This window comes from Eptesicus fuscus, chromosome 17 (assembly GCF_027574615.1).
Source record: "Eptesicus fuscus isolate TK198812 chromosome 17, DD_ASM_mEF_20220401, whole genome shotgun sequence".
Classification (NCBI taxonomy): Eukaryota; Metazoa; Chordata; class Mammalia; order Chiroptera; family Vespertilionidae; genus Eptesicus; species Eptesicus fuscus.
The window spans coordinates 34,612,856-34,637,336 of record NC_072489.1 but is presented as its reverse complement, the minus strand read 5'-3'; the positions used below and the strand labels follow the sequence as shown (position 1 = coordinate 34,637,336).

At 38.5% G+C, this 24,481-nt stretch overlaps 1 protein-coding gene across 2 annotated transcripts; it reads right to left on the bottom strand.

Annotated features, from left to right (window-relative positions):
- Positions 1-393: 393 nt before the first annotated feature.
- LOC103296395 (lipase member K) lies at positions 394-23,287 on the bottom strand. Of its 2 annotated transcripts, none has more exons than XM_008152978.3 (9): positions 23,168-23,287; positions 17,936-18,050; positions 15,620-15,818; positions 14,404-14,513; positions 13,069-13,205; positions 9,379-9,525; positions 7,482-7,553; positions 4,601-4,672; positions 394-628 (listed from the first exon to the last, which is right to left on the bottom strand). In XM_008152978.3, the coding sequence occupies exons 1-9, from the start codon at positions 23,270-23,272 to the stop codon at positions 395-397; spliced, it is 1,191 nt and encodes a 396-aa protein (XP_008151200.2). In that variant the 5' UTR covers positions 23,273-23,287; the 3' UTR covers position 394. The 2 variants fall into 2 exon arrangements, with proteins under 2 accessions (XP_008151200.2, XP_054584930.1); XM_054728955.1 differs by having other exon boundaries at positions 15,620-15,719; positions 23,168-23,272.
- Between the last annotated feature and the right edge of the window lie 1,194 nt (positions 23,288-24,481).

Sequence of the window (24,481 nt, the reverse complement as noted above, 5' to 3'; positions counted from 1 at the left end):
TTGCAAGTTATTATCTGGCGGTCACCTGCAGATCCTAGAAGCCAGACACACTTCCTTTCTATGTGGGTTTCCTCAACATATCTGCTTACTTCATCAGGCCAACAAGGAGAATTTCTTGCTCCAGTGTGCTAAGATGGCTTCTTACAGAATATAAAGTAATCGGAGAATGACATCCCAGCACCTTTGCCATAAACATAATCTAATTAAGAGTGTGCCATCCCATCACCTTTGCCAATTCTAGGAACAAGTCTCAGGTGCCTCCCTAACTCAAGGAAGGTGAGCTACACAAATGCATGGACATGAGGAGGTAAAAATCATTGGAGGGGTTACCTTTGGGTCTGTGTGCCACATTATTATCATGAAAACTTGCTTGCTTAGAAAAAGGTGCTTGGTTTTAGAAATAGTTCTCCATCATTCTAATTAGGTCTTGGTAAATTTCCTGGGGTGCATCCTGTCCAAGGTAAAAATCCACATGATTGTAGTGTGGAATAAATTTGTAATAAATAAGTCTGGTAATGTTTGGGAGTACATTTTCAATGTCCCTGGGATCAGCCACACTGTCATGTCCACCACTCCACATTGCTGTTGGCACTTCCATCTTAGTAACGTTGTATAAGGGAGGTGTAAACTAAATGCAATTAAAGAGAGGGAGAGAAAAAAGAAGAGTTTTCACAAAAAAAAATCACATTAGAGAAGTGACAAAATCAGTTTTTAAGCATGTACTTTAAATGTTAAAAATATGCAGTTAGGATACACTTAATGATATGTAAACATTAAAATGTTAAATTTACTTGAAAACACTTTAGTGCAAAAATATGAATTGTAAATTTAAAGAGACAACCATTATATTTTTTATTTGCATTTTTGGGGAAATAGAAAAGGATCCTAGAGAAAAGGGACACATTTCTTCGGGGGGCCATCTTTCTAGTAGCACTTGGACTGGGAATGTGTCCTTTTTAAACAAAATTTTGGATGGGATAAAATAGGACAAATATAAATAGCCCTCCACATATGCAGAAGTCTGGGCCCAGGGAATTATTGACATTTGAGCAGCCTCTTCAGGGAGCATAGAGACCGTACATAAAAACACACATTGGAAATACGATGTTAAAAAGCCAGCCTGTTACAAAAAAATCGGGCCTGGCAAGTTTTCCCTGCCTCCTTCTTTCTGGTAACACCACTCCATGCTGATTTGACAAATTCCACTCCCCCAGTTCCAGGGTAGTCCAGGTGATCAGGCCTGGACAATTCGTTCTTCATTCTTCTGGCCACAATGATTATATGAGACTACAGGCCCGGTGCACAGATTTATGCACTGGTGGGGTCCCTCGGCCTGGCCTGTGGCTCTCCGACATCCCCCAAGGGATCCAGGATTATGAGAGGGTGCAGGCCAGGCCAAGGGACCCCACCAGTGCACGATTGGGCCCAGGAGGGACCGCGGGAGGGCTCCAGGGTGTGTCCCGCCCATCTCACCCAGTCCCGATCAGCCGGACCCCAACAGCAAGCTAATCTACTGGTTGGAGCGTCTGCACCCTGGTGGTCAGTGTGTGTTATAGCTACCAGTCGAACAGTCGAACAGTTGCTTAGGCTTTTATATATATATAGATGACTAAAGCAGGGCCCGAGTTCTCTCTGGAACTTTTTGCCAGAGCTATTAAGAAAAATACTGCCTTTTTCTTTGGGTTTGTAGTTGGAAGAAATGTGTGAGCTAGATATATCAGTCACCATCCTACTACTACTATCTTGGAAAGAACTTAAGAATGGAAACAGCATATGAAAGCAGAATTGAGAGAGAAAAGGCAAGAGAGGGCGAGCCCCAATGCCAGTGTTTAAGTTCCTGGCTATTGTGAGTTTACCATTATACTTTTTAGTTCAGTAAAGCAGTATAATAGAGTTTGTTTCTGCTACTTGCAACTGAAAGTCTTAACTTTTACCATCCGCTATGGACTAACTTGTTTTCCCTCTAAATTCACATGTTGAAACCCTATCCCAAATGTGATTGTATTTGGAGATAAGGCTTTTAGGAGGTGATTAGGTTAAATGGGGTTCTAATCCAATAGAATTGATGGCCTTGTAAGGAGGGGAGACAGAGGTCTCTTTCTCTCTCCAAGAGCATACACCGTGGAAAGACCATGTGAGCACATAGCAAGGAGGAGGCGCTCGGCAAGCCAAAGGGAGCCCTCCCCAGAGCCTGACTAGGCTGCCGCCCTGTTCTCAGACTTCCAACTTCCAGAACTGTGACAAATACATTTCTGTTGTTTAAGCAACTCAGTTATGGTATTTTTTTTTAAATCTCAGCCTGAGCAGAGGAATATACCATAGTTCATTTTGGCAGCAAGATTAAGAAGGCACTGTAATGTGGACAAAGAGGTAGGATCCTTAGGAAACCTTGGCTAGAGAGAGGTTTCTTAGAGAACTAGAAATATGCCTGAGGGAGACCCAACTTAGCGACTATGCCCCCTGCATTCATTCTCTTTGTAGGGTGATATTCAGGCAGAGCACACTGCTATAGTCATTCCAGATGTTACTGCTAATTGATGGGTTGGTGTCTGTGTCTCTGCATTACTGCCTATTTATAGCACATCACCTCTACCCATCATACTGGGAGGCATTGGACCTGAGCTTAGGACCAAGTGGTAAACGAGAATGTGTGGTTATGCCAAGGCAATGTGAAGGGCAGGGAAGGAAATGAGTGCAGGTTAGCACTGACCAGCAGTGCATGCAAAGCGGGGGTGGACTCAGGAAAGCCTGGTCCAGGGGCTCAAATGCAAAGTGCAACTGATGAAAGAAGAGGCATGCTTTTTCTGACTCTATAATCTTTTCAGTAGAATAATAGAAAGCATACATATTCAAATGCAAAGACACAGATAAAGAATACATGACAACACAACACAGAGGCAGCAACAAATATTAGCAAACTGTAGGACACAGAGGGGATCTGAAGAGCCCCTGAAATCAGAATACCTTTACCGCAATGATTTAATATCCTGCTAAGGATGAATGGGGGAAACTAGAAAGATGGCAAAGCAAAAAGGAATATTAAAATTAGGATCCAAGTGATACATGGTGTCTTTTGGCCAAGAAATTTTTTTTTTTAACTTTCTTAGTAGTAAAAGATTGGTGATTACTTTGGTAATTACACATGAATAATTTATAGTGTTATTACTTATAGTCCTGACTATGTTTATTGCTTTTAAAAATGCAAACAGTTTACCCTCAGTTTGTTTGGGTTTTTCTTATTTTTTCCCAAAGTCCTACACAAACTCTTCATAGCAAAACATGAATCACCATTTTAAAAAACAGAATCTGCAAGCATAATGATAAAGCTAATACCTGTGAGTCAGGTCTCATACAAACAGGTATCTGAGTCTCACATGGTGAGGCCATCATCTAACAGCTTTTCCTGAGGCAGCTATATACTCTTGCTAAAGCAGGGAATCGGTTAATTACAAGAGTAAATGGTACTTTGACATAGCATGTTTGTGTGTTTGGGCATACCCACTTACACACACATAACCATAGCAGTTTAGAGGAAAATCAGATTTTTCACACCAGTTAAGTTATGCATTTGTTCTGTTGTAGTTAATATGGTGGCACTTTAAATTTGCTAGTCAAAAAGTTTCCAAATTTCCTCAGCCCTGATTTGTAAAACCCTTGTATCTTTTTGAAATTATTTTATTTTAATATTATTATTATGTTTTAGAGAGAGAGAGAGACAGAGAGGAAGTGAGAAGGGGAGAGAGAGAGAAAAAATTGATCTGCTGCCTCTTGAACACCTCCTACTGGGGATCAAGCCCACAACCTAGGCATGTACCCTACCAGGTTTTCACACATAATGTCAGGAAATATCTTGACATACCATTCTCTGGCTGATAGCACTGCTTCTTCCTGAGGGGAATATTTCTGTCTGGTGTATCTTTAATTATCCTTTATTGTTTTTTAAAAAAATGAATAGCAAATGACTTTCCAAGAACTAATAAGATAGTGTTAGCTCATTTTATGAGAGATGGATAAGAAGTCAGAGAATATGCTCTAGAAACATAAATTATGTATCTTTATTTCTCTCTTTAAAATATGGTCTCAAATGCTAAGAGTTCTTTCTTCTTCTTCTTCTTCTTCTTCTTCTTCTTCTTCTTCTTCTTCTCCTTCTCTCTCTCTCTCTCTCTCTCTCTCTCTCTCTCTCTCTCTCTCTTTGAGAAGATAGTGGAAGAAGAATGGACTTTACATCCAGAAACCCCTAGATCATATTTTGTTCTTTACTAGCTAAATAATTTCGACAATTTACCTAATCTCTCTGAGCCTTGCAAGGTCATTGTGAAGATCAAAAATGATATAGCACATGGTAAGAAACCAATAAGTAACATCTGATCTACATAAAATATCTGGCATAGTTTGGGACCTAGTAAGTGCTTAATAAGTGGATACTATACAGGGTGGGACAAAATTAGGTTTATAGTTGTTCATATGAAAATAATATGATGAATGATGATAATACAAGAATAAACTGTTTTGCATACTCACAACTGTAAACCTACTTTTGCCCCACCCTATATTTATTAGTTCATTTGCAGTATGCAACTGATGATTGTTATTATCATACCTGCTGGAAGTGTATCATGTTCTGATAAGGGTTTCCCCAATCATAAGCTTGGAACAGACCAGAATTAACCGCCTATAATAAAATAAAAAGAATAAACACATTAAAATGATATAAAAACATACGTTTAGAGACAGTAAACAAGAAATACACAGAGAAGATTGACAGTATGTTCTACTCTTTAGCACATGAGAAAATTCCATAAAGAGTAATAAGCCAAATAATAAAAATCAAGCTTATATTCCCCCCCGGCTATAATTTTCCAATGAAAATCCTCAGACAGCAATGCCTTTAAGTGTTACAATGCTATATACAGACATTTTTTTAAAAGATGCTGAATGGAATGATTCTTAAATATCTTGGCTTAAGCAATTTTTATACATAATTTTTAAAGGCACCACCTATGTAACTCCTACATTAAAAAATGACCGCCATTATTCTTAAACAACTTTAAACCTTATTATCCTTATCAGGTGGACTAGGATATTATAATGTTACTCACTATTCTTAAACAAATTTGTTACTATTGGAAGGAATGTTTATTCATAGAACTTCTCAGTGCTTCTTGTGAGAGGTGTGGCATGGCTGTGTCCTTTTGTCTGCAAGGCCAAACATCCAGCCGCCTTATCAGTAATGTGGCCACAGGCTGCATGTCTGAGGCGCCATGCATGCCTATGTTTGCATTTTAATTTTAGATCAGATATTGGAATAGAAAGATTCATACACCTAGGGGTTCCTTTTCCTGTTATTTGCCACCCATGCAGATTAGAAGAGACAGATAATTTCAGATAATTTTTACCTTTACATCAAGCACTTCATTAAATTATTCTCTGACTACTCTAAAGGTTTGTTTTTTTTTGTGTGTTTGTGTGTGTGTGTGTGTGTGTGTGTGTGTTTAGTCATTTATTTATCCTAACCCAAGGATATTTTTCTATTGATATTTAGAGAGTGGAAGAGAGAAGGAAAGACAGAGAGAAATATTGATGTGAGAGAAACACATCAATTGGTTGCCTCCTGCATGAGCCCCGACCAGGGGACTGGGCCAGGGAGAAGCCTGCAACTGAGGTACATGCTCTTGACCGGAATCGAACCCAGGACCCTCTGGTTCACAGGCCTACGCTCTATTCACTGAGCCAAATTGGCTAGGGCTCTAAGGTTTTTTTTTCACAACCATTGATTTAAACTTGATTTTTAGTTTTAAATGATTCCCATCAGATTTATATTGACCAAGGCAACAACCTTTTGTTATTGAAATTCTGCAAATTTTCAGCAATGGGAAGCAATAGACTGTACTAGCTAGGAACTTGGATTCTAGCATCAAACAGACCCGGTTTGAATCAAGGCTTAACGGAATATTGAACCGGTGGTCCAGGACAAGATCTTTATCTTCTCTAAACCTATCTTCTCACCTGTGAAATAGGAATGACAATAATATTCTTCTTGTAGGTTGTGAAGATTAAATAGGGCAATGCATGAAAACGTGTAGCACTTAGAAATATTCAACAAATCTCTTTTCACTAATATTACTACCATCATCTGCATCTTTGTCTATGTAACTTATGACCAAATATTTTATCCCCCACCTTGATTTCTATCCTAAAAAGGACTTCCTGCCAGAGAAGGGTACGTTTTAAGAAAAGTCAGCTGTGCATGTGTAAGGAATTGGCTATTTAGAGAGTGGAGGAGAGAGGGAAAGACAGAGAGAAATATCGATTGAGAGAAACACATCGATTGGTTGCCTCTTGCATGAGCCCCAACCAGGGGCCCAGGCCAGGGAGGAGTCTGCAACTGGAGGAGCTTCCATCTGTAGAATGGAGATATCAATGTCATTATTGAAAGATTGTTATGAGAATGAATTTGATGATACTGAATGAAACCATGTACATAAATAGCAGAAGAACACATAGTAAATGCTCAATAAATATGAAATTGAAGTTGTATTGCCTGAAAGGTCATGCCCATCAGAGAGTCTCTGTCTCCTCACCAGTAGGAGGCCCTATGACTCAAACTTTTTTCCCCTATTTGAATGTGAAGGCTTATCTCCTGGAGGTAGAACTCTTCAAAGAATTTCAGAAACTCTCAACTAGTGTGTCAGGCTATCTATAGCAGTGATTCTAAATTTTAAAACAAAGAACAGGGTGTAGGTTAAAATGCAAATTCATACGGATCTCAGCTATATTAAAACTTTGAGAAATACCTTCTCTCTCTCTCTCTCTCTCTCTCTCTCTCTCTCTCTCTCTCTCTTTCTCTCTCTCTCTCTCTCTCTCTCTCTCTCTCTCTCTCTCTCTCTTTCACACACACACACACACACACACACACACACACACACACACACACACACACACTTGGGTCAGACAACTATACTAATTGAATTTCACTTATCTTTGAGCTTGTCAAATATTGAGTAATAGAGTAATACCCACACACACAAAGCTGAGGGTAAAAATAGACAACATTAATCTATTTTAATCCCTCCCTAATATTTAATTTTCTCTGAATTATTTCTCTGAATTATTTTCACACTCTGAAATGGCCTATATGCCAACTGGAGGGTGAAATAGTCTATATCATGGCATATAAAGTTCTATTAAAGCTGGTGATTTCCAAGAGGAGGAAATACAAGTTTTCCTAGAAAAAGCAGTTCGGAGTAATCTAAGGATCAGAATTAGTGAATATGTCTAGGAACCAAGGCCAAACTCCAGACACTGAAGATGTGAAGACTAGAAGGGAATAAAGGAAATCAGCACGAGTTTATGCTGATTCTAGGAACATCAACTGGACAGTGGCAGGTGCCTGCAAAACCCTGCAGGGAGTTCTCGGGGAGTGCTCCTTGGGGATCTTGCAGAGATGTGTGTGCCTCATATCAGAAACAGAAAGCATGTACCTGGGCCCAGTGTAGCATGTTCTGAACAGATGTTCCTGCAGGACTCTGTGCCAAATAAACATCCAAGCGACTCTGTAAAGTAAAGAGATTATGTCTCATTTGAAGGCTCATCATATAATAACATCACAAGTAAATTTGAATATCTTTTCTCTGTTTTTCTTTTAGGAATAAACATATAGCATACCCTCTGAAGACTCATTAACCAAAAAAGCCCATCTTTATGAACTTTCCCTTCCCTTAGCTCTGTTCTTCTGTCCTGAGCAGGGTCTCATAGATCCCACAGAGGGCATCCCACTAGTCAACGACAAAAGGTAATACATCTTTTCTTTCCAGTCCCACCTGGGACAGGTCTAAGATGACAAGAAGTCATTGACCTTCTTCTTCACCCAATGTCATGTCCCAAAAGACATTCCGAGAAAGTTGTTCATTGGAAGACATTGAGAACAAATCTGAATGTTGCCTTTGTCATCTGTTTTTTAAAATGTGGTAATATTCTGCAGGGCTCTTTGAAAGTTTGTGGGGCACAATCCATCCAATATTTTAACCTCCATTAACTTTTAAATTTATTCTGAATTTTAAAAACCCTTGATTTTTTTTCATAATTTCAATTGCATTTTTTTAGTATACAAAAAGTTATTTTCCACCAAAGTTAACATCAGAAACATCTTGGAGCTAAAAAAAAAATACAACTACTTATGAGTTACCCAAACCTAGAATCAATATTAAAATCTCTAAGAATGAGTTCTGGACATGTGTATTTTTCAAAGTTCTACAAGTGCTCTACGTAGGTATTCCTGGTTATACTGTACTAAAATAAACATTCTTGCAGGCATTGTAATATTCCATAGTCCAGTCCCCAATAGTGAGGGGAAAAAAGGCATTCTGACTATATAAGTATACAACAAGGGCCCCCCAATTTATGTTCTACTGTGTTATTTTGCGAAGTCTTTCTTTAGCAAACTCTCAAACCATGTTGAGTGGGTGCTTTTGAAATTACCTCTATTGAGTTTGCTTAAGGGTCTTTTTACTTACCTTTACCTACATGAAATGCTTCCATCAAAGTGATAGGCAAGCATAGATTCCCTAAGAATGTGAAAAGGCAGTCGCTAAGGCATGTTTTGCATAAACAATCTTTCATAAGGAAAGATTGAAAGCAAAGAAAGTGATAAATTTAATCAGTGCTTTCCACTGACAGAGGGATACAAGTGTCTGGGCAGAATTTGTGACATAGGTGGAAATCAGCTTCAGCTTTGTTTCAAACATATCTCCTCCCTGGCTGGGGAATAAACAATAACTTCCTCTCTTTCCCATTCCCACTCGTTGGGTCAGCTAGTGTTAACTAAAAAAAAAGGAAAGGATCTCAGTTAAGTTGGAAAGGACTGGACAAGAACTCTAACATTTATTCCTCTCAGTACCCCTTAAACAGTGAATGTATAGCTATCATTGAAGAGCCACTCCCTTATCCCTTTGGGTTAAAGAAGTGGCTCACAAAATGGCCATTTTCACATCACTTATGAAAGTAAAAAATTGATTTAAAAAAAAATAGAGATGCCTGAGCTCACTCCCTAAAATTCTACTTCAGTAGGTCAGAGATAGGGCTCAAGCACAGCAAGATAAATTTCAAAACCATAGCCATAGTCAAAGTGAAGGACTTTTCAATGTGGTGCTTTGGCCACTAGCAAGAGTTGATGAGAATTTTCAGCAAAAAACCTTCTTCTCAAATCCTCCTACTAAAGCAGGTAGACTCTGCTTTGGTGGGAAGCCATGAACATGCTAATTACATTTCCAAAGACAAAAAAGCAGACTTTGAATGTAGTTTGTATGCAATTGAGAATGAAATCTCCTAACTGCTGTTTAACAAAACAATTTCTTTCCCAATCCAAGTATTTATACGTACCATGTTTAAGTTTTTTGGATCAAATCCACAAAAAGAAAATAGGAAGTTGCTGCAAATACGATGAAATAGCTTCCGGTTGCACACTTTGGTGGCAATGAATTGTTCAAGTAATGTATGAGGAGAGAACATCTTGTCACCAAATAACACCTGCAAGTTCAATTTAAGACACAATCAAATTTCATAGATGTGTATGTCAAGAGTGGGAAATGAGTGGTAATTCAGATAAGTACTAGACAGAAGATGACATCTGCTTAGTACGTATAACTCAGTGAAACCGGGAGTTCTGTTAAATTTTGTCCTTGTAGTTCTCCCAACTCAACTCTTTTCCCAAGATCCTTTACTTGGAGTATTTTTGTAACGTCCCTTAAGAAACTAGTTCCCATAGAACACTGTTAAGTCTTTGGAGTAAGGGATACTTTGGTTTGATTTTGGACTCTGTCTCTTATACCTTAGGAAAGTATTTACTTGCTATTACCCTGAAATTTCTCAACTATAAAATGGAAACTTAATATGCACTAAGTAGGACTGCTGTGAAGATAATAGTTCATGTTTAAAAGGCACCTTGTGCATTTTCTAGAAACCAGTAAACATTCCAAATACAATGTTATTATTATATTTAGTGACTGACACAGACTTAAAGAGTCATTCCTTGCAGAATCTTTTAATGAACTCTAGAGGCAAAAACTGAACCCAAAGAAATGAATCTCTATTAGTGGAATTTCAAGCAATGTTACAAGTGAGTTTAACTTATCTTTTGAACTTTAAGAATCCTTGAAATTAAAACATAAATTAATATCTAAACTCCTTGCATATAAGTGCAATCTTGCCTTTTTAAAAATAATAACTAGTTTTATAATCTTAGGATAATAAACTAGATATAAAGCTGAAAAGATTTCTTGTTATTCTTAAAACTTTTGGAAACATCCATTTATAGTAAAAAACAAACAAACTGTCATATCTCTCTCCTGGAATCCTTCATTAACTGGCAGTTATAACTAAAGGACAAAAATAACTAGCATTTACTTTTATTGCACGAATATACTTCAATGTCTTACACTATCTCTGGTAAACTAGATCTAGTAAATTCCTACTGGTTATAATTTGTTAAATTCTGAGCTTAAAAAATAGTTACCTTATACAGTTAAAGGTAATCTTCATTCAATGGAATATCTTATATTCCATGGAATATTAATGAAGTATATGATATGTCATGACTTAATATAACCCTTTGTGCCAGAGAGAGAGAGGGAGGGAGGAAATAAGGAAAGAAGGGAGAGGCTACAATATGTTAAACTCATTGAAATCATACTTCTTTAGGTTTGGCAAACAATAATTAACCATTGCAGAAATTATCTAATTTATTCTGGCCTCTATTCACTTTGTCCTAATCAGTGGGTTAATCCACTTAACAAATTGTAACTCTTCCTATGTAACTGTCTACATGGTAATTTAATAATAGTACCTATCTTTTAAAAGAATGTTGACATCTATGTTCTCAAGTGTGATAACCTAAATAGATCTCCTCAGGAATAAGTTAATTAAAGTAGAAGGCAGGATCTGATTTTACTTAGTGGACATTTTTGTTTTTCATTTACCATAATCTTTGTCATCCACACTTGGCAGAACATTCATGTGAAAGAAAACAGCCAATTCAGAGAGTAATCAACCATGAAAATACGATCGAAGAAAGAGGTTATATCTATCATAAGGGGTCCTTGTTCTTTGTTCTGACAGTTGACTTTCCTAAAGACAGAGTGAATTAGCACTGACTTGACTCCACTTCTATGTCCATGCATGAATGACTCAGCTAAACTACCACACATTTACCCAAGAATAAATAATTGCTCTTTTAACCTAAAAGGGAGGGTAATAATGTAGACTAACTAGCCATATGGCATCCACTTGGAGAGTGGTAAACATGCTGACTTGTCACTGTAATTCCAAGTTTGTTCTGGAGGGGGCATGTTTGTCACATAGAGATATGCTTCTTCTATTAACTCTTTTGATACCTGTGTGAGAATTAGAAAAGCCCTCTCCCCTTTTATTCTGCGCACATGGCCCCATCCCAGGGCACATGGCTGGCCAAACAGAACATGGACTGGATTCAATAGCCTGCTGAGCTCCATAACTAGCTACATACTGGAATCAATAGCCGGTATGGCTGCATAAAGATTCAAGACAGACTTCTTCAGATTGTCATGGAAAATGACAACATATGAAAAGAGCACTGACCATGGATGGCCTGATCGGATCTGGATTCAAATTCTGGTTCTGTCATCCATTTTGCTAGGTGATTTGGGACAGAATGCTTAGCCTCTCTGAGACTCAAGTTCTTCTTTTAAGAAATAAAGACAATATTAATAATCCTTATTATTGTAGATAATATGTAAAAAAGCAAAGGGTCAAAGCAAGCTACAATTTAGAGAAAAGAGAGAGAATTGGGAATTAGTGGGTCACATGTGGTAGCTCCTCTATTGGAGTTAAAGCTTTTTCAGGGCAGCCTTTCTAAAACTACAAAACTGATCAAGCCACTTCTCTGCTTAACATACCTCATTGGCTTCCCATTACTAACAGAACAAAAATCTAAACTCCTTAACATGACACAACTGCTTTCCATTTACTGTCCCCTACTGTCCCTTAGTCAGGTATACCACAACTCTCGCATGCACCCTAATTTTCAGTCATATCAATCAGCTGAATGTATCTTTATAGACATAGCCATTTTTCTGATGCTATGCTTTTGAAATAGTAGCTCCTAGATATATTTTCACAGAATTGAATTGAACTGCACTACACCACCGTTATAACAAAACATGTGAAAGGCTGAAGCAGAGCTGTACAAATTGAGAAAAATAGGAAGAGCCCACCATCTCAAAATATCTCTTAACTGTGTGGAAATGCTAAAATAAATTAGCAAGCTATTTACCCAGCATAGGGTCCAGTCTAGGCTGAATCTCTATGGTACAAGAGGGAAATGTGAGCATTTTCCATGTTCCTTAGTGGTTTTCCTGCTATTGTGTTTCTGGGTTGTGTAAGTATAGAATTGACTCAGCATAGGTTAATTTGCTTATTATTATTATTATTTTTTTTACCAACCCAAATCCCTGTATTCTATAAAAATTGTCTCAGCTTTATTTGCTTTCATTGAAATCATTGATTTCAATTATACACTGTGATTACCTTTTGTCTACTAGGGGAGAAGCCATATTAATATGCAACAGGAAAACACACCAACACACATAGACCAATTCTCCTTGATAAACGATCAGTTTAGTTAGCTATCAGCTAATAGAAAAATCTGGGGTCAAAGACCCCATCTGGCTTCATGCTGTGATCTCAACCACTGCTCTATACTGCCCCTCAGAAACCAGTGGCCACTGGGGAGAAATTTAACCTACTAGAATTAAACAAATCAATTACTCAATTCAGCATTTGCTTTATCTGTAATTGAGGAATAACATACATGAGAGAGAAGACATTGATGAAGATAATAGGGTAGAATGGCATCAGAGTGAGCCCCCTGAACTCTATTACTAAAATTGGACATCATCAATAAGCTTACACGAATACCTCCAACACCTATTATAGTCTCAGAGGTTTGTAAAATGTCATTTGGTTTCCTTCTATTGAAATCAGTGGGAACAGAGCTAGTTTTTGTTCTATAGGTTTAAACTTAGGGAAGTCACATACCTTGACTGCTTCTCTGGAAAGATTTGTTAATTTTCTCATAGGACTGTGGGTGTATTTCACTGTAATGACTGGAGCCAATGCAAAAAATATTTTAATCCTTTTAGCCAGCTCTGGATTTGTAGAGAATGCTATGAAAGCTGAAAGAAAAAAAAGATACTAGTTTATAACAATTCTTAATTTATTTTAAATGATAGCAGAAGTATTATATTAACAACAACAAAACAAATACAAAATAACTCAGAGTAAACACCATTTGTAGAAAGGATTTTCTAAATTTCTCAAGAATGGAATTGGCTAATTCAGAATAGTGTTTTCTGTCCCCAGAGAGGACAAGAGTTGCAGAGAGGGTTCAAATATCCTTTGTGGGGCATGTCTAGGTAAACTCCGAGGTCTATTCTTGCTCAACCATAGTCTTTAGTATCAGACAGACAAACAAAGCTATAATTTTGGCTTCCCATTCACCAGCTGTGTGAAGACTTGGGTACATTATCTACCCTGTATAAGTCTCAGTTTTCTTAAGCTATAAATGTGGAAAATAGAATCCTCATAGAATGATTCTTTCGAAGGTTAAAATACATACATATTATTTGGCAGTATCACCATTAGAAAGGATCTCTATATTCAGCCATTTGTAAAATATAGATGAGAATGGTTTCACATGTCTGTAGTTTTCAATGAGAGAATGTATGTAAAATGCATAGTATAGGACAGGCATATAAAGACCTGCTTTATACTGGAAACCTAATTAGGATTAAGATATAGAAAAGAGACTGGGGGAAATGCTGTTAGCATTGTTGAGGTCTGTAGCTGAATGGGGAGCAGTGAAAAGAGTGAAGTGTCTCATGGCTTTGAGGCATGGCCCTATCCACATCCAGCCTAGCCCAGTGCACCCTGGGAAGTGAAAGGCACACTAATTGTGGCACATAATCAGTGGGATTTGTAATTTTCTGCTCTCCTTTTGGTGTCTTCTCTAGACTACGAGATCTTTAAAGGAAAGATGTATATCATATTTACTTCTAACCCGGTGTCTGGAAATTGTTTGTTGTGCACATAAATGAATAATTCTCTCATAATAAATATGTTTATGTATTATGAGAGAATTATAAATAATCCTTCTGGCATAATTATGAATCTACATAGATTTAGTCCAATGGGAAAAGAAATCACTGCTGTGGTCCTTGTTTCATTTAATCTTCAAAAATCAGCCAGAGGAAATGGTTTCCCACCTCAAGTCCCCAAGCTAGAGACTACACAGAGGGAATAAATCCTGACCCCTGTCATAAATATGGAAGAAGGTCCTCTGACACTCTCAGATCACACCTGCCCCAAACACACCGATGGTGGTGCCTTGGGAGTGGCCCACATAGAAGAGTCGCTCCTGTCCAGTTTTCTCTACAATAAAATCAATCGTGGCTGGAAGATCATATTTAGCCATCTCATCCAAACTGCGAAAGAAGAAAACAACAAAATTGGAAAAACATATCTCATTGTTAGGCCTGAAATATCCAAACACATTCATTGCAGACATTAGCTTTTCTTAAATATAAGACTAGAGTCAATATGTGATATTATGGGTCTCTGTGACTTTTGAGGATGTCACCTTGATTGCAAAAATAACATTGTTAAGAAACTGGAATCAGAAAAATCTGATTTGCAAAGGTCTACAAAGGCTTTTCCTAAAAGGCCAGTCATATTTCACTTAATTCTACAGCAGATTTACCAAACTCCCTTAAAAAGAACAATGACCTAGAATAAAGCAAACTGTTTTTGCAGACCTCAGCCAAGAAACACTGAGTCAGGGAAGACCTCAGGTAATCTGAGTATTTATCAATCACCTCAGGTGCTTTTTTTCAGGTGTGGGATTGGGAAAACACTCATGTAGGAAACCATCATGTTATTTGCAATAGTTCAATGACACAACTGCACTGGGTGTGGAATTAGGAAATGCAAAATCACTTCCAGGTATAAGGCAGGAATGAGGCCAAGGGAAAAACAGCTTTAATGACCTTCAAGGCATGGTTCTTAGCTCATATGCAAATACTGGGGTTTGATCCTATGACCAACACCTGACTCCAGGGCCAGGTTTCAGCACTGTCCACCGATGGAGGGCAGAGTTCTTTCACTTCTTAGAGAGTAAACATTTGAGTGTCTGGTTCACAAGCTTTTCAACTAAAACCTTGTTTCTGGTCCCATTTCTCAATCAATTCCTCTTTAATAAAAGCACTATATCAAGTTCTTTTGGGGTCCATATGGACAGTCATAGTCTTGGAATTAACCTTTCTAAAGCTGACCTTTGCGTTTTGATTTTTTTGCATATATATTTTGCATACACATGTGTACAGCAAGTGGTGTTTTAAAAACAAATATAAATGCAATAATAAGGGCATTTTTTTCAGAGCCTGTAAAGAAAGTCTGGGTAGAGGTGGAAATATTCGTTTTCTTCTTGTGAATTCCATTGGATGCATTTGAACAAAAAGGAAAAAATCAAAGCGTGTTCATTCGTATATAAATGACAAAATACACACTTTATTATATATATATATATTCTTACCTGAAGGCCCAGAATTCTGGTGATTTGGGTGAGAATTTCAAATGTTTTCTGGACCAGGTATTTCCCCGGCTATTCCCCATCCACACATCATAACCAGTATCTGCTAGAAGGAAAGCCAAGCTGTTGTTGGGCAAGTTGCAAATCCAGTTAGTGGCAGATGCAACTAAGCCATGTTGCAAATACACAACAGGCCTTGGATCTGCAAAACAGGCAACAAGAATTTCACGTCAACTTCCTCAGTGTCTGTAAGAAAAGTCTCTTTCCTGCCTTCCTGTAGTATATGCACGAAGAGATGAAATTTGGTGCCAGGCAAACCTAGGTTCTAGTCCTTTCTGAACTACTTACTTGGGCAAGTTATTTACCTTCTGTATGTCTTATTTTTCTCTTTGTAAAATTTGGATTTTATATCATGTTTTGTATTGTTCTGTAGGAGCTGGAGTCAGATTGTCCTGGTTCAAAATCTATTCTACTATGTATTAACCTTCATGGTTAACTCAGTTCACTTATCTGTTTAATGGGCAATAATAAAACGTTATCTCGTAGTGTAGTCACAAGAATTAAATTAGAATTCAAATACATAAAACTGTCCAACACAATAAATATTTGCTCTATTATTATTTATATTAATAATATTTTATTCCTCAAGGAGTATATGATAACAAAACTAACTTTTTCTCAAAATAATAACAAAAACCATAAAAATGCCATCTGTTGAATGCCAGGCACTATGCTAGATTTTACAAGCACAGCTTAATTTAATTTGCACTCTCAGAAAGCAAAATTCAAGAACTTAAGTGAAATGTTATGCAATATAAAATTGTTAATTTGGTATAATAGCCCTATTCATAACGTAGACTGGAAACAATTTGACTAAGAAACAGCAAAGAAAAAGAAGGAAGTTGGGAAATGGTGTTGAAAACTTAGAGAGGAGACAGGAGTGACCGGAATTATTTTGAATTTTATAAATGGTTTGTGAAGGTCACGTTTGGTGTTGCACCAGTTTCCTGAGATTGGGTAGGCTAGAATGGACTCTTCAGCCACTTGGAAGCAAGGAACTATGCCCATTTATGCACCTTTTCAGAAAACAGAAAGAAGAGGTATTCCAAATTCTACTAAAGTTAAGTACCGCCAAATAGCAGCCGTAGTCTATCACCTCTCTCTGATCTGAGCCCTCAGGCAGCTTCTCATTATAGAGGCAGCTTTCCATCTCATGCATTTTGGCAGCTACCTGGCAGAGATCATAAGATAAAAGTTTGTGAAAAGAAAGTCCTCGTGAGTATTTATAAAGAAACTAGAGTAGCCAGGCCGGTGTGGCTCAGCAGTTGAATGTCAACCAGGAACCAAGAGGTCACAGGTTTAATTCCTGGTCAGGGCACATGGCCAGGTTGTGGGATCAATCCTCAGTAGGGGGTGTGCAGGAGACCACTGATCGATGTTTCTGTCTTTCCATCCCTCTCCTTTCCTCTCTTCCTAAAAATCAATAAAAACATAGTTTTTAAAAATAGAGTTATTTGTGGGAGTGGATTGTTCTGTTAAATTAACACCATTCCAATTTAGATTGTCTCTTTAAATAATTAACCCTTCTAATGTTAGGGAGTTTGTTATACAACACTCCAAAGAATAAATGGAGCTAAAAATCAGAAAAGAAAGTACAGAGTTCTTGCCAAATGGATCCCTCTTTTCTCCACAGATATCAACATATATTGCAGGGAGCTAGAAATGGCTCTTGCATTAAGTTCAAGTATAGAACTAATAGGGTCAGATTTACTTAAGAAAATAAAATCCCATTGACTTGGGTGGAGGACTAATTACAACTGATATAATACCGGTTAGAAAGCTATTGTACTAGTTGAAGCAATAGATGATAATGATGTGTTAACCTACACTTGAGTGATATTGAAGTTGAGAGAAGTTTGCAAATCAGAAAGAAATTTAGAAGGCAAAATGAATAGATCTTGGTGATTGGCTGTATATAGGAGGTAAGGGAGAAGAAAGTATCAAAATGACTTTTCAGTTTCTAGATTTAAGCTGGAAAGTAGTTATCTCTAGAGTAACACCAGTTTTCTTTTTGTGCTTTTTAGGAAGGAGGATAAAGCGAAGAAGAAAAGGCTAAATAAACAGTGTATAGGAAAATTCTGAAAAAATTCCAAAGGGTTATACAAATGAAAGAGAATAGTAGAGGAGGAGGTGATGCTTTTCCTCCTTTGATGGGAAGGCATTCGGCTCTGTTTAGGACAAAAACTGCTTTTCTGCTATCAGCACATCGAGAAATCTCTACTTTAGGCATTATTTCTATCATAACAAAATAAACCCTACCTGTTCTTGGACATCCTCTCCCGTGAGGAATCCTGTAAATTCCGAGGATATAGCCATCTTTTGTCACAACATCATAATTTTCATAAGGATAACCCCAGTAAGAAATAATTTGGCTCTGGAAAGAGGAAAAATATATATCAATTTATGTTGTGATCTCTTGATTTTTATACCTGCATTGCAACATAGTACTTTCAGCCACAGCCTACTCTTCCCCAATGTATTGAGACAGAATAAAGCAGGAAAATAAGGATAACTTGAAGAGGGTTTTAAACTGGGGATGGATGCATGCAAAGCATGGGTGAGGCAAGGTTAGGTGACTATACATCCTGGGTTCTCCTGGCCTGGTATTATTAATACACACTAGCTCATTCTCAAAATGTTTGGACAAGAAATTATGTGGTCATCTAATGAGGGAAGCCACAGGTGAATAGTGTAGTATCTTAAGACTAGTAACAAGTGAGCTGTTACCTCCCTATTACCTTAAAGGAGATGAGAGGAAGCGGTTACCAGAATCAGAATGAGAAAGTCAGAGGGCCACATTGAGAGGAGCTGTGACCTCTAGCAGAGAGACAGCCTGCCTAAGGTGACCTCCAGGACAATAACTCATCTGATTGCACTCTCCTCCTTCCTTCTGATCTGTTCAGGGTTTCCATTGTATGAACCGATCTGAAAACTAAAGTTCAAGGGAGCTTGTTGTCCTAGTTATTCTTACAGGTCAGCCTCTTAGACAGAGAAAACAATGTAAGAAAATACAGAGTGGCTCTTGAGGGGTAAACAAGAGATATACCAACCACAACAGTACAAGGAAGAGAACTATTGTTTATTGTATAGAAGATGGTTTATATCCCCGTTTTATTAACCTCAATAAATAGCCTTTCAGATAGAATTACAGTAGCACCTTGGTTCTCAAACTTAATTTGTTCTGGAAGGCTGTTCGAGGAGCAATTTGTTCGAAAACAGAATAATTTTTCCCCATTAAAAATGTAAATTGAATTAATCAGTTCCAGATGCCCAAATGTTCCCTGTTTTAACCTTTCTTATCTACGTGCATGCCTAATGTGCTGTATAATCTATAAATAAACACTGCTTTTCTTAACTTTAGCGAACCAGCCCCTACTAGCCTTAAAGAAATCACTTTGAGTGCTCGGTCCAGGCCAGGGGTGTCTTTCAGACCAGTTTGCAGCATCTTTGCTTGTTCATATATCACTGCCTCCAAAATATTGTCACTAGCTAACTGCTTCTCTCTCATTTATCCAACTCAACAACATTGCCTGTGATCATCGCTTCTTTCACACCCTAAGCAACATTAGCACTCTTGATCGCCTCTTTATGTTTTAAAACTGTACTATTCTATTTCGACAGCAACAAAAGTATTCTCTCCTTTGTTTCCTGAGAGGTGCTTTTTGTCATACTGAGGTATCAGCGTGAAAGGGTTGTCAGGTTGATAATCGAAGTTTGATTGGACAACTGAGACATTTTTTCTGTGAACAACTTGGTCAAAAAACAAATTGTTCAAGATGACTTTCGAGAATCGAGTTTGACTATATATCCCTTTTTAGCGTTAAGAAAACTAATTTTCCAGAAGATTAACAATCTGTCAGAGGTTGTACAACTAGGAAACGATAAAGACAAAAATTAAAGCCAAAGTAAGTTTAGCGCCAAAGGAAGGAGATGTGGGAGGTTGGCCGGCCGGCCCCGCCTCCTGGTCGAACTCCCGGTCGAGGGGACAATTTGCATATTAGCCTTTTATTATATAGGATAGCTAAGAGAGTAGATCTTAAATGTTCTCACCACAGAAATGAAATGGCAATTACGTGAAGTGATGGAGGTGTTACCTACACAAAATTAGGTATTAACCCATGCCAGGCACACAAGAGGTGTGTATACATATGGGGCCACATAAAGTAGTGGTTATAAGCTAAGACTCGAGAGACTAACAATATGACACTGGATTCCAATGCTTCCTCTTATTAGCTGTGAAACTTTTGAAAAGTTACTTTACCTTTCTGGGTCTCATTTCCCTCAACTATAAAATAAAGATAATAATAGTAACTTCACAGATTTGTTGTGAGGATCATACATAAAGAATGTAGAACAGTGCCTGGCACAAAGTAAGTGCTCTATAATGTTCATTATTCTTATTATCATTACAAAATAATTAAGAGCCAAAAAGCATTTAGACCAGGACAAGAAAATGTGTGTGAATATGGGAGGAAAGGAAAATTTGGATTAAGGACATATATTCATAGACTGTGGGTTCAGCAGTGTGATAGAAGATTAGGGGTACCTGCTGGATACATTGTAAAGAACAAAAAAGATGAGACCCTAATTTTAAAACTGAGAGTTCCATCCTTAAAGTTCTAATATAAAGTGGTGTGGGTAAGGACATCAATAGTGTCCAATTGCATACAGAAATATGGAGTATCCCATTAGAATAAAGCCTACAGTAGACATTGGTCATTTGTCTTTTTTTTTTTTTTTGCCTGGCACTATTCCATTCTATCTATTCCATTCCATTCCACTTCTGGTATGAATTCCTGCATGTTAAGGTACTTTTGGTTAAAAACAACCAAAACCAATTCTGGCTTACTAAATTAAAAGAGTACACCAATATAGCTCACAAATCACAGAAATTGCTCTAGAGATGGCCTGAACCAAGATGGCGGCAAAGTTAAACAACTGCCGCCTCGCACAACAATTTCAAAAATACAACTAAAAGACAAAACGTCTACCACCCAGAACCACGGGAAAGCTGGCTGAGTGGGAGATTTACAACTAAGAAGAGAAAGGAGCACCAACGCTGAAAAGCTGAGGTATGGAGGCGCGAATCAGGCTGGTGGTGGGCGACTGGGCACGCGGCTTTTCTTCAACCCGAAGGGAGACAAGCTCCTGATCACTCTGAAATCCAGTTTCTGGGGACACGCGGGGGACCCAGACGCCTACAGGGAGAAGCTGGACTCTCGGCCATCGGGTCAGAGAGTGAGAGTGACTTTTTTGCAGAGGTGCGCCCAGTAATCATTGCGCAGGACGCAGGGACTTGGAAACGTGAAAAGGCAGAGATGGCTGACGGCAGCCATCACCGATTGCCACGCCCTAGCCTAGTGACGCCCTGAGACCCTGCCCTGCCCCGCCCTGAGACCCCGCCCCGCACACTCTACAAACCCGCCCAGGCTCCACACAGTGGCTTTTGCATATAAATGGCCTGTTCTGTGGCAGCTTAACCAAATTAACTGCAGCTCCAGTCAGACTGCTCCAAAACCGCCCAAGCAAAGAGGAGAAAACTGTAGTTCTTGCTGTAGCTCCTGCTGGGGGGCCTCAGACAGTAGCTGACCTGCACCCCATTGGAGTGTATCTAGTGGTCGGTGTGAGACGACACCAGATTTCAACCATTCTCATAAGGGACACATTCAAGAGGCAGACTCAGTGAGCACCAAAGCCCTACTGGAACAAGTCCTGCCCCATAAACGTGTCTCCAGCACAGCAATTCTTCCGTTATAGACACAGCGGGTCCTCACAGCCAATTGGCCTGGAGGTCAATTGCTCCCAGTGACACCAACAACAATCAAGACTTAACTACAACAAGGCTGTACACACAGTCCACAAAGGGGTACACCAAGAGTGTCCACCTCAGGTAACTGGGAGGCTGACCCATTGAACCAATAGGACACCTAGTACACAAAGCTACCCAACCAACTCAGGGAAGCAGCGAAAATGAGGAGGCAAGGAAACAGATCCCAAACGAAAGAAATGGAGGAGAACAAATGAATGGACATAGAGTTCAAAACCACGGTTATAAGGTTTTTCAAGAATTTCATGAAAAAGGCCGATAAATTTAATGAGACCCTCAAGGATATGAAAAAGGACCAACTAGAAATTAAACATACACTGACTGAAATAAAAAATATTATACAGAGACCCAACAGCAGACTAGAGGAACGCAAGAATCAACTCAAAGATTTGGAATACAAAGAGGCAAAGGACACTCCTCCAGAGAAGCAAGAAGAGAAGAGAATTCAGAAAGTTGCAGATAGTGTAAGAAGCCTCTGGGACAACTTCAAGCATACCAACATCAGAATTATGGGGGTGCCAGAAGAAGAGAGAGAGAGCAAGACGCTGAAAACCTATTTGAAGAAATAGTGACCGAAAACTTCCCCCACCTGATGAAAGAAATTGACTTACAAGTCCAGGAAGCGCACAGAACCCCAAACAAAAGGAATCCAAAGAGGACCACACCAAGACACATCATAATTAAAATGCCAAGGGCAAAAGACAAAGAAAGAATCTTACAAGCAGCAAGAGAAAAACAGTTAGTTACCTACAAGGGAGCACCCATACGATTATCAGCTGATTTCTCAACAGAAACTATGCAGGCCAGACAGGAGTGGCAAGAAATATTCAAAGTGATGAATAGCAAGAACCTACAACCAAGACTACTCTACCCAGCAAAGTTATCATTCAGAATTGAAAGCAGATAAAGAGCTTCACAGATAAGAAAAAGCTAAAGGAGTTCATCACCACCAAACCAGTATTATATGAAATGCTGAAAGGTATTCTTTAAAAAGAGGAAAAAGAAGAAAAAAGTAAAGATAAAAATTATGAACAACAAATACATATCTATCAACAAGTGAATCTAAAAGTCAAGTGAATTAAAAATCTGAGGAACAGAATAAACTGGTGAACATAATAGAACCAGAGGCATAGCATGGGAGTGGATTGATAATTCTAAGGGGGATAGGGGTGTCTGTGTGAGGGGTATGGGAAGAGACTGGACAAAAATCATACACCTATGGATAAGGACACCGGGGAGGGGGGTAAGGACAGAGGGGGGTGGAAACCGGGTGGTGGGGAGATATGGGGGGAAAAAGGAGAAACAATTGTAATAATCTGAACAATAAAGATTTATTAAATTAAAAAAAGAAAAATTGCTCTAGAAAAAAAAAAAACTCAGGAAGAACTTAAGGATACTCTATAGAGATCACCAGTATGGGCTGATGTTCTCTAGTAAGGCATCATCAGATGGTAGCTCAACTACCAGGAAAAGGAATATTACTCCCCAACTTGAATCAGATCTTTCAACCCTTAGGTTAGTTAGCCATGTCAAGGAACAGGGGAGGAGGCACAGATTTAGGCAATTTAGAATTGTTGAAAACTAGATAAGCACATCAGTTATAACTAAAATGATGATGACTTAATAATTCTTTATCTTAGTTTTTTCCTTAATGAGTGACTTACAATATTCATATGAGCTTCAGGATTTGTGGTGCTTCCTTTCTTGTGATAACCACATAGAGGTCCAAGAAGAAGCATCCAGCATGCTGCTGCTAGAAGCTGCCACATTTGGGGTCTGCCTGGGAATGGAAATGTCAATATTTTTGTCATCAGAAAGAATTCTAAGAGTGAAATTTGGTGTAATCTTCTATAATTCTACTGTGGGAGGGAGTAGAAACATAGTTCCAGTTGTGCTTAAACAAGTACTATACTTAATTATTCAAGACTTATCCCATGAAGAATCTAAAATGGTAACTTTTTCAGAAAGAAAGGTAGAATAAGGAAGAAAGAAAGAAACCAACATCAATTAAGTGTCCAACAGGTAATTGGACAAAAGAAGGAAATGTATAATTTGCAGAAAAAGAAATAAAATGGTCAATCTATTAATCAAAGCAGATTTAGTGACTCTAGTTAGTAGATAAAGTAGTATTTTTCTTCTGATGGTGGGAGTGAGCATTGGCATAGACTTCATGGGAAGAAACTTATTAACATGTCTTGTAAATAATGGTGCAGGGGAGGAGAAGTAGCACTGGGTGCTGCATGAGTCTAGTCCCAAGAGATAACACAAGAGTGTGCTAGTCACGACAGGTTAAGTTTTGCAGCCGTGGCAGAGGGCCCATTCAGCTGCCTCAGTTTCATTCTTCTGTGTAATGGATCTGGCGAGGGTGACACACCCAGTCCAGAGGAGTCTGTGTGGTCCCCTTTGTAGGACTGGCAGGTCCTATCCAAACAGCCTTTCTTCAGGCACTTCCCACCAGGGCTGTGTTTGCCTGTGCTTTCCAGGGGTGTGTTTCTCTAAGCCTTAAATTATTAACTGTAATTGCTGGGTAAGTCGGCCTGACTCAGGTATCTCTTGTTAATGATACTCCAACAGTCCTTGAATTTATTTGACCTGTTTCTATGAGGGCTCCCTGATGAATGCTCACCTTAACATTCTGCTGGCTTAAACTAACGCATATGAGGATGTTAGACTAAGAAGAGAGCCGACATTATACATTCCAGGTGACTCTCGGTTCTTAAAGAAGAGACCCTTAGCCTGAAGTACCCAGACTAAATCACATACAGTCTATATAGATTTTGTTGACTTATCACTCTGAATCCGCATTTCCCACTGCTTTCCTATAAAGCATGACACCCATAAGATGTTATTGTAAAAAAGAGCTCTAGCTCATGTGGAAACATAGAATAGATGGATAAATGTTAGGCTGTACATGATGCACATATATATGACTTGCTTGGAGAGTCATAGAAATATATGTATACATAGAAATGCGACAT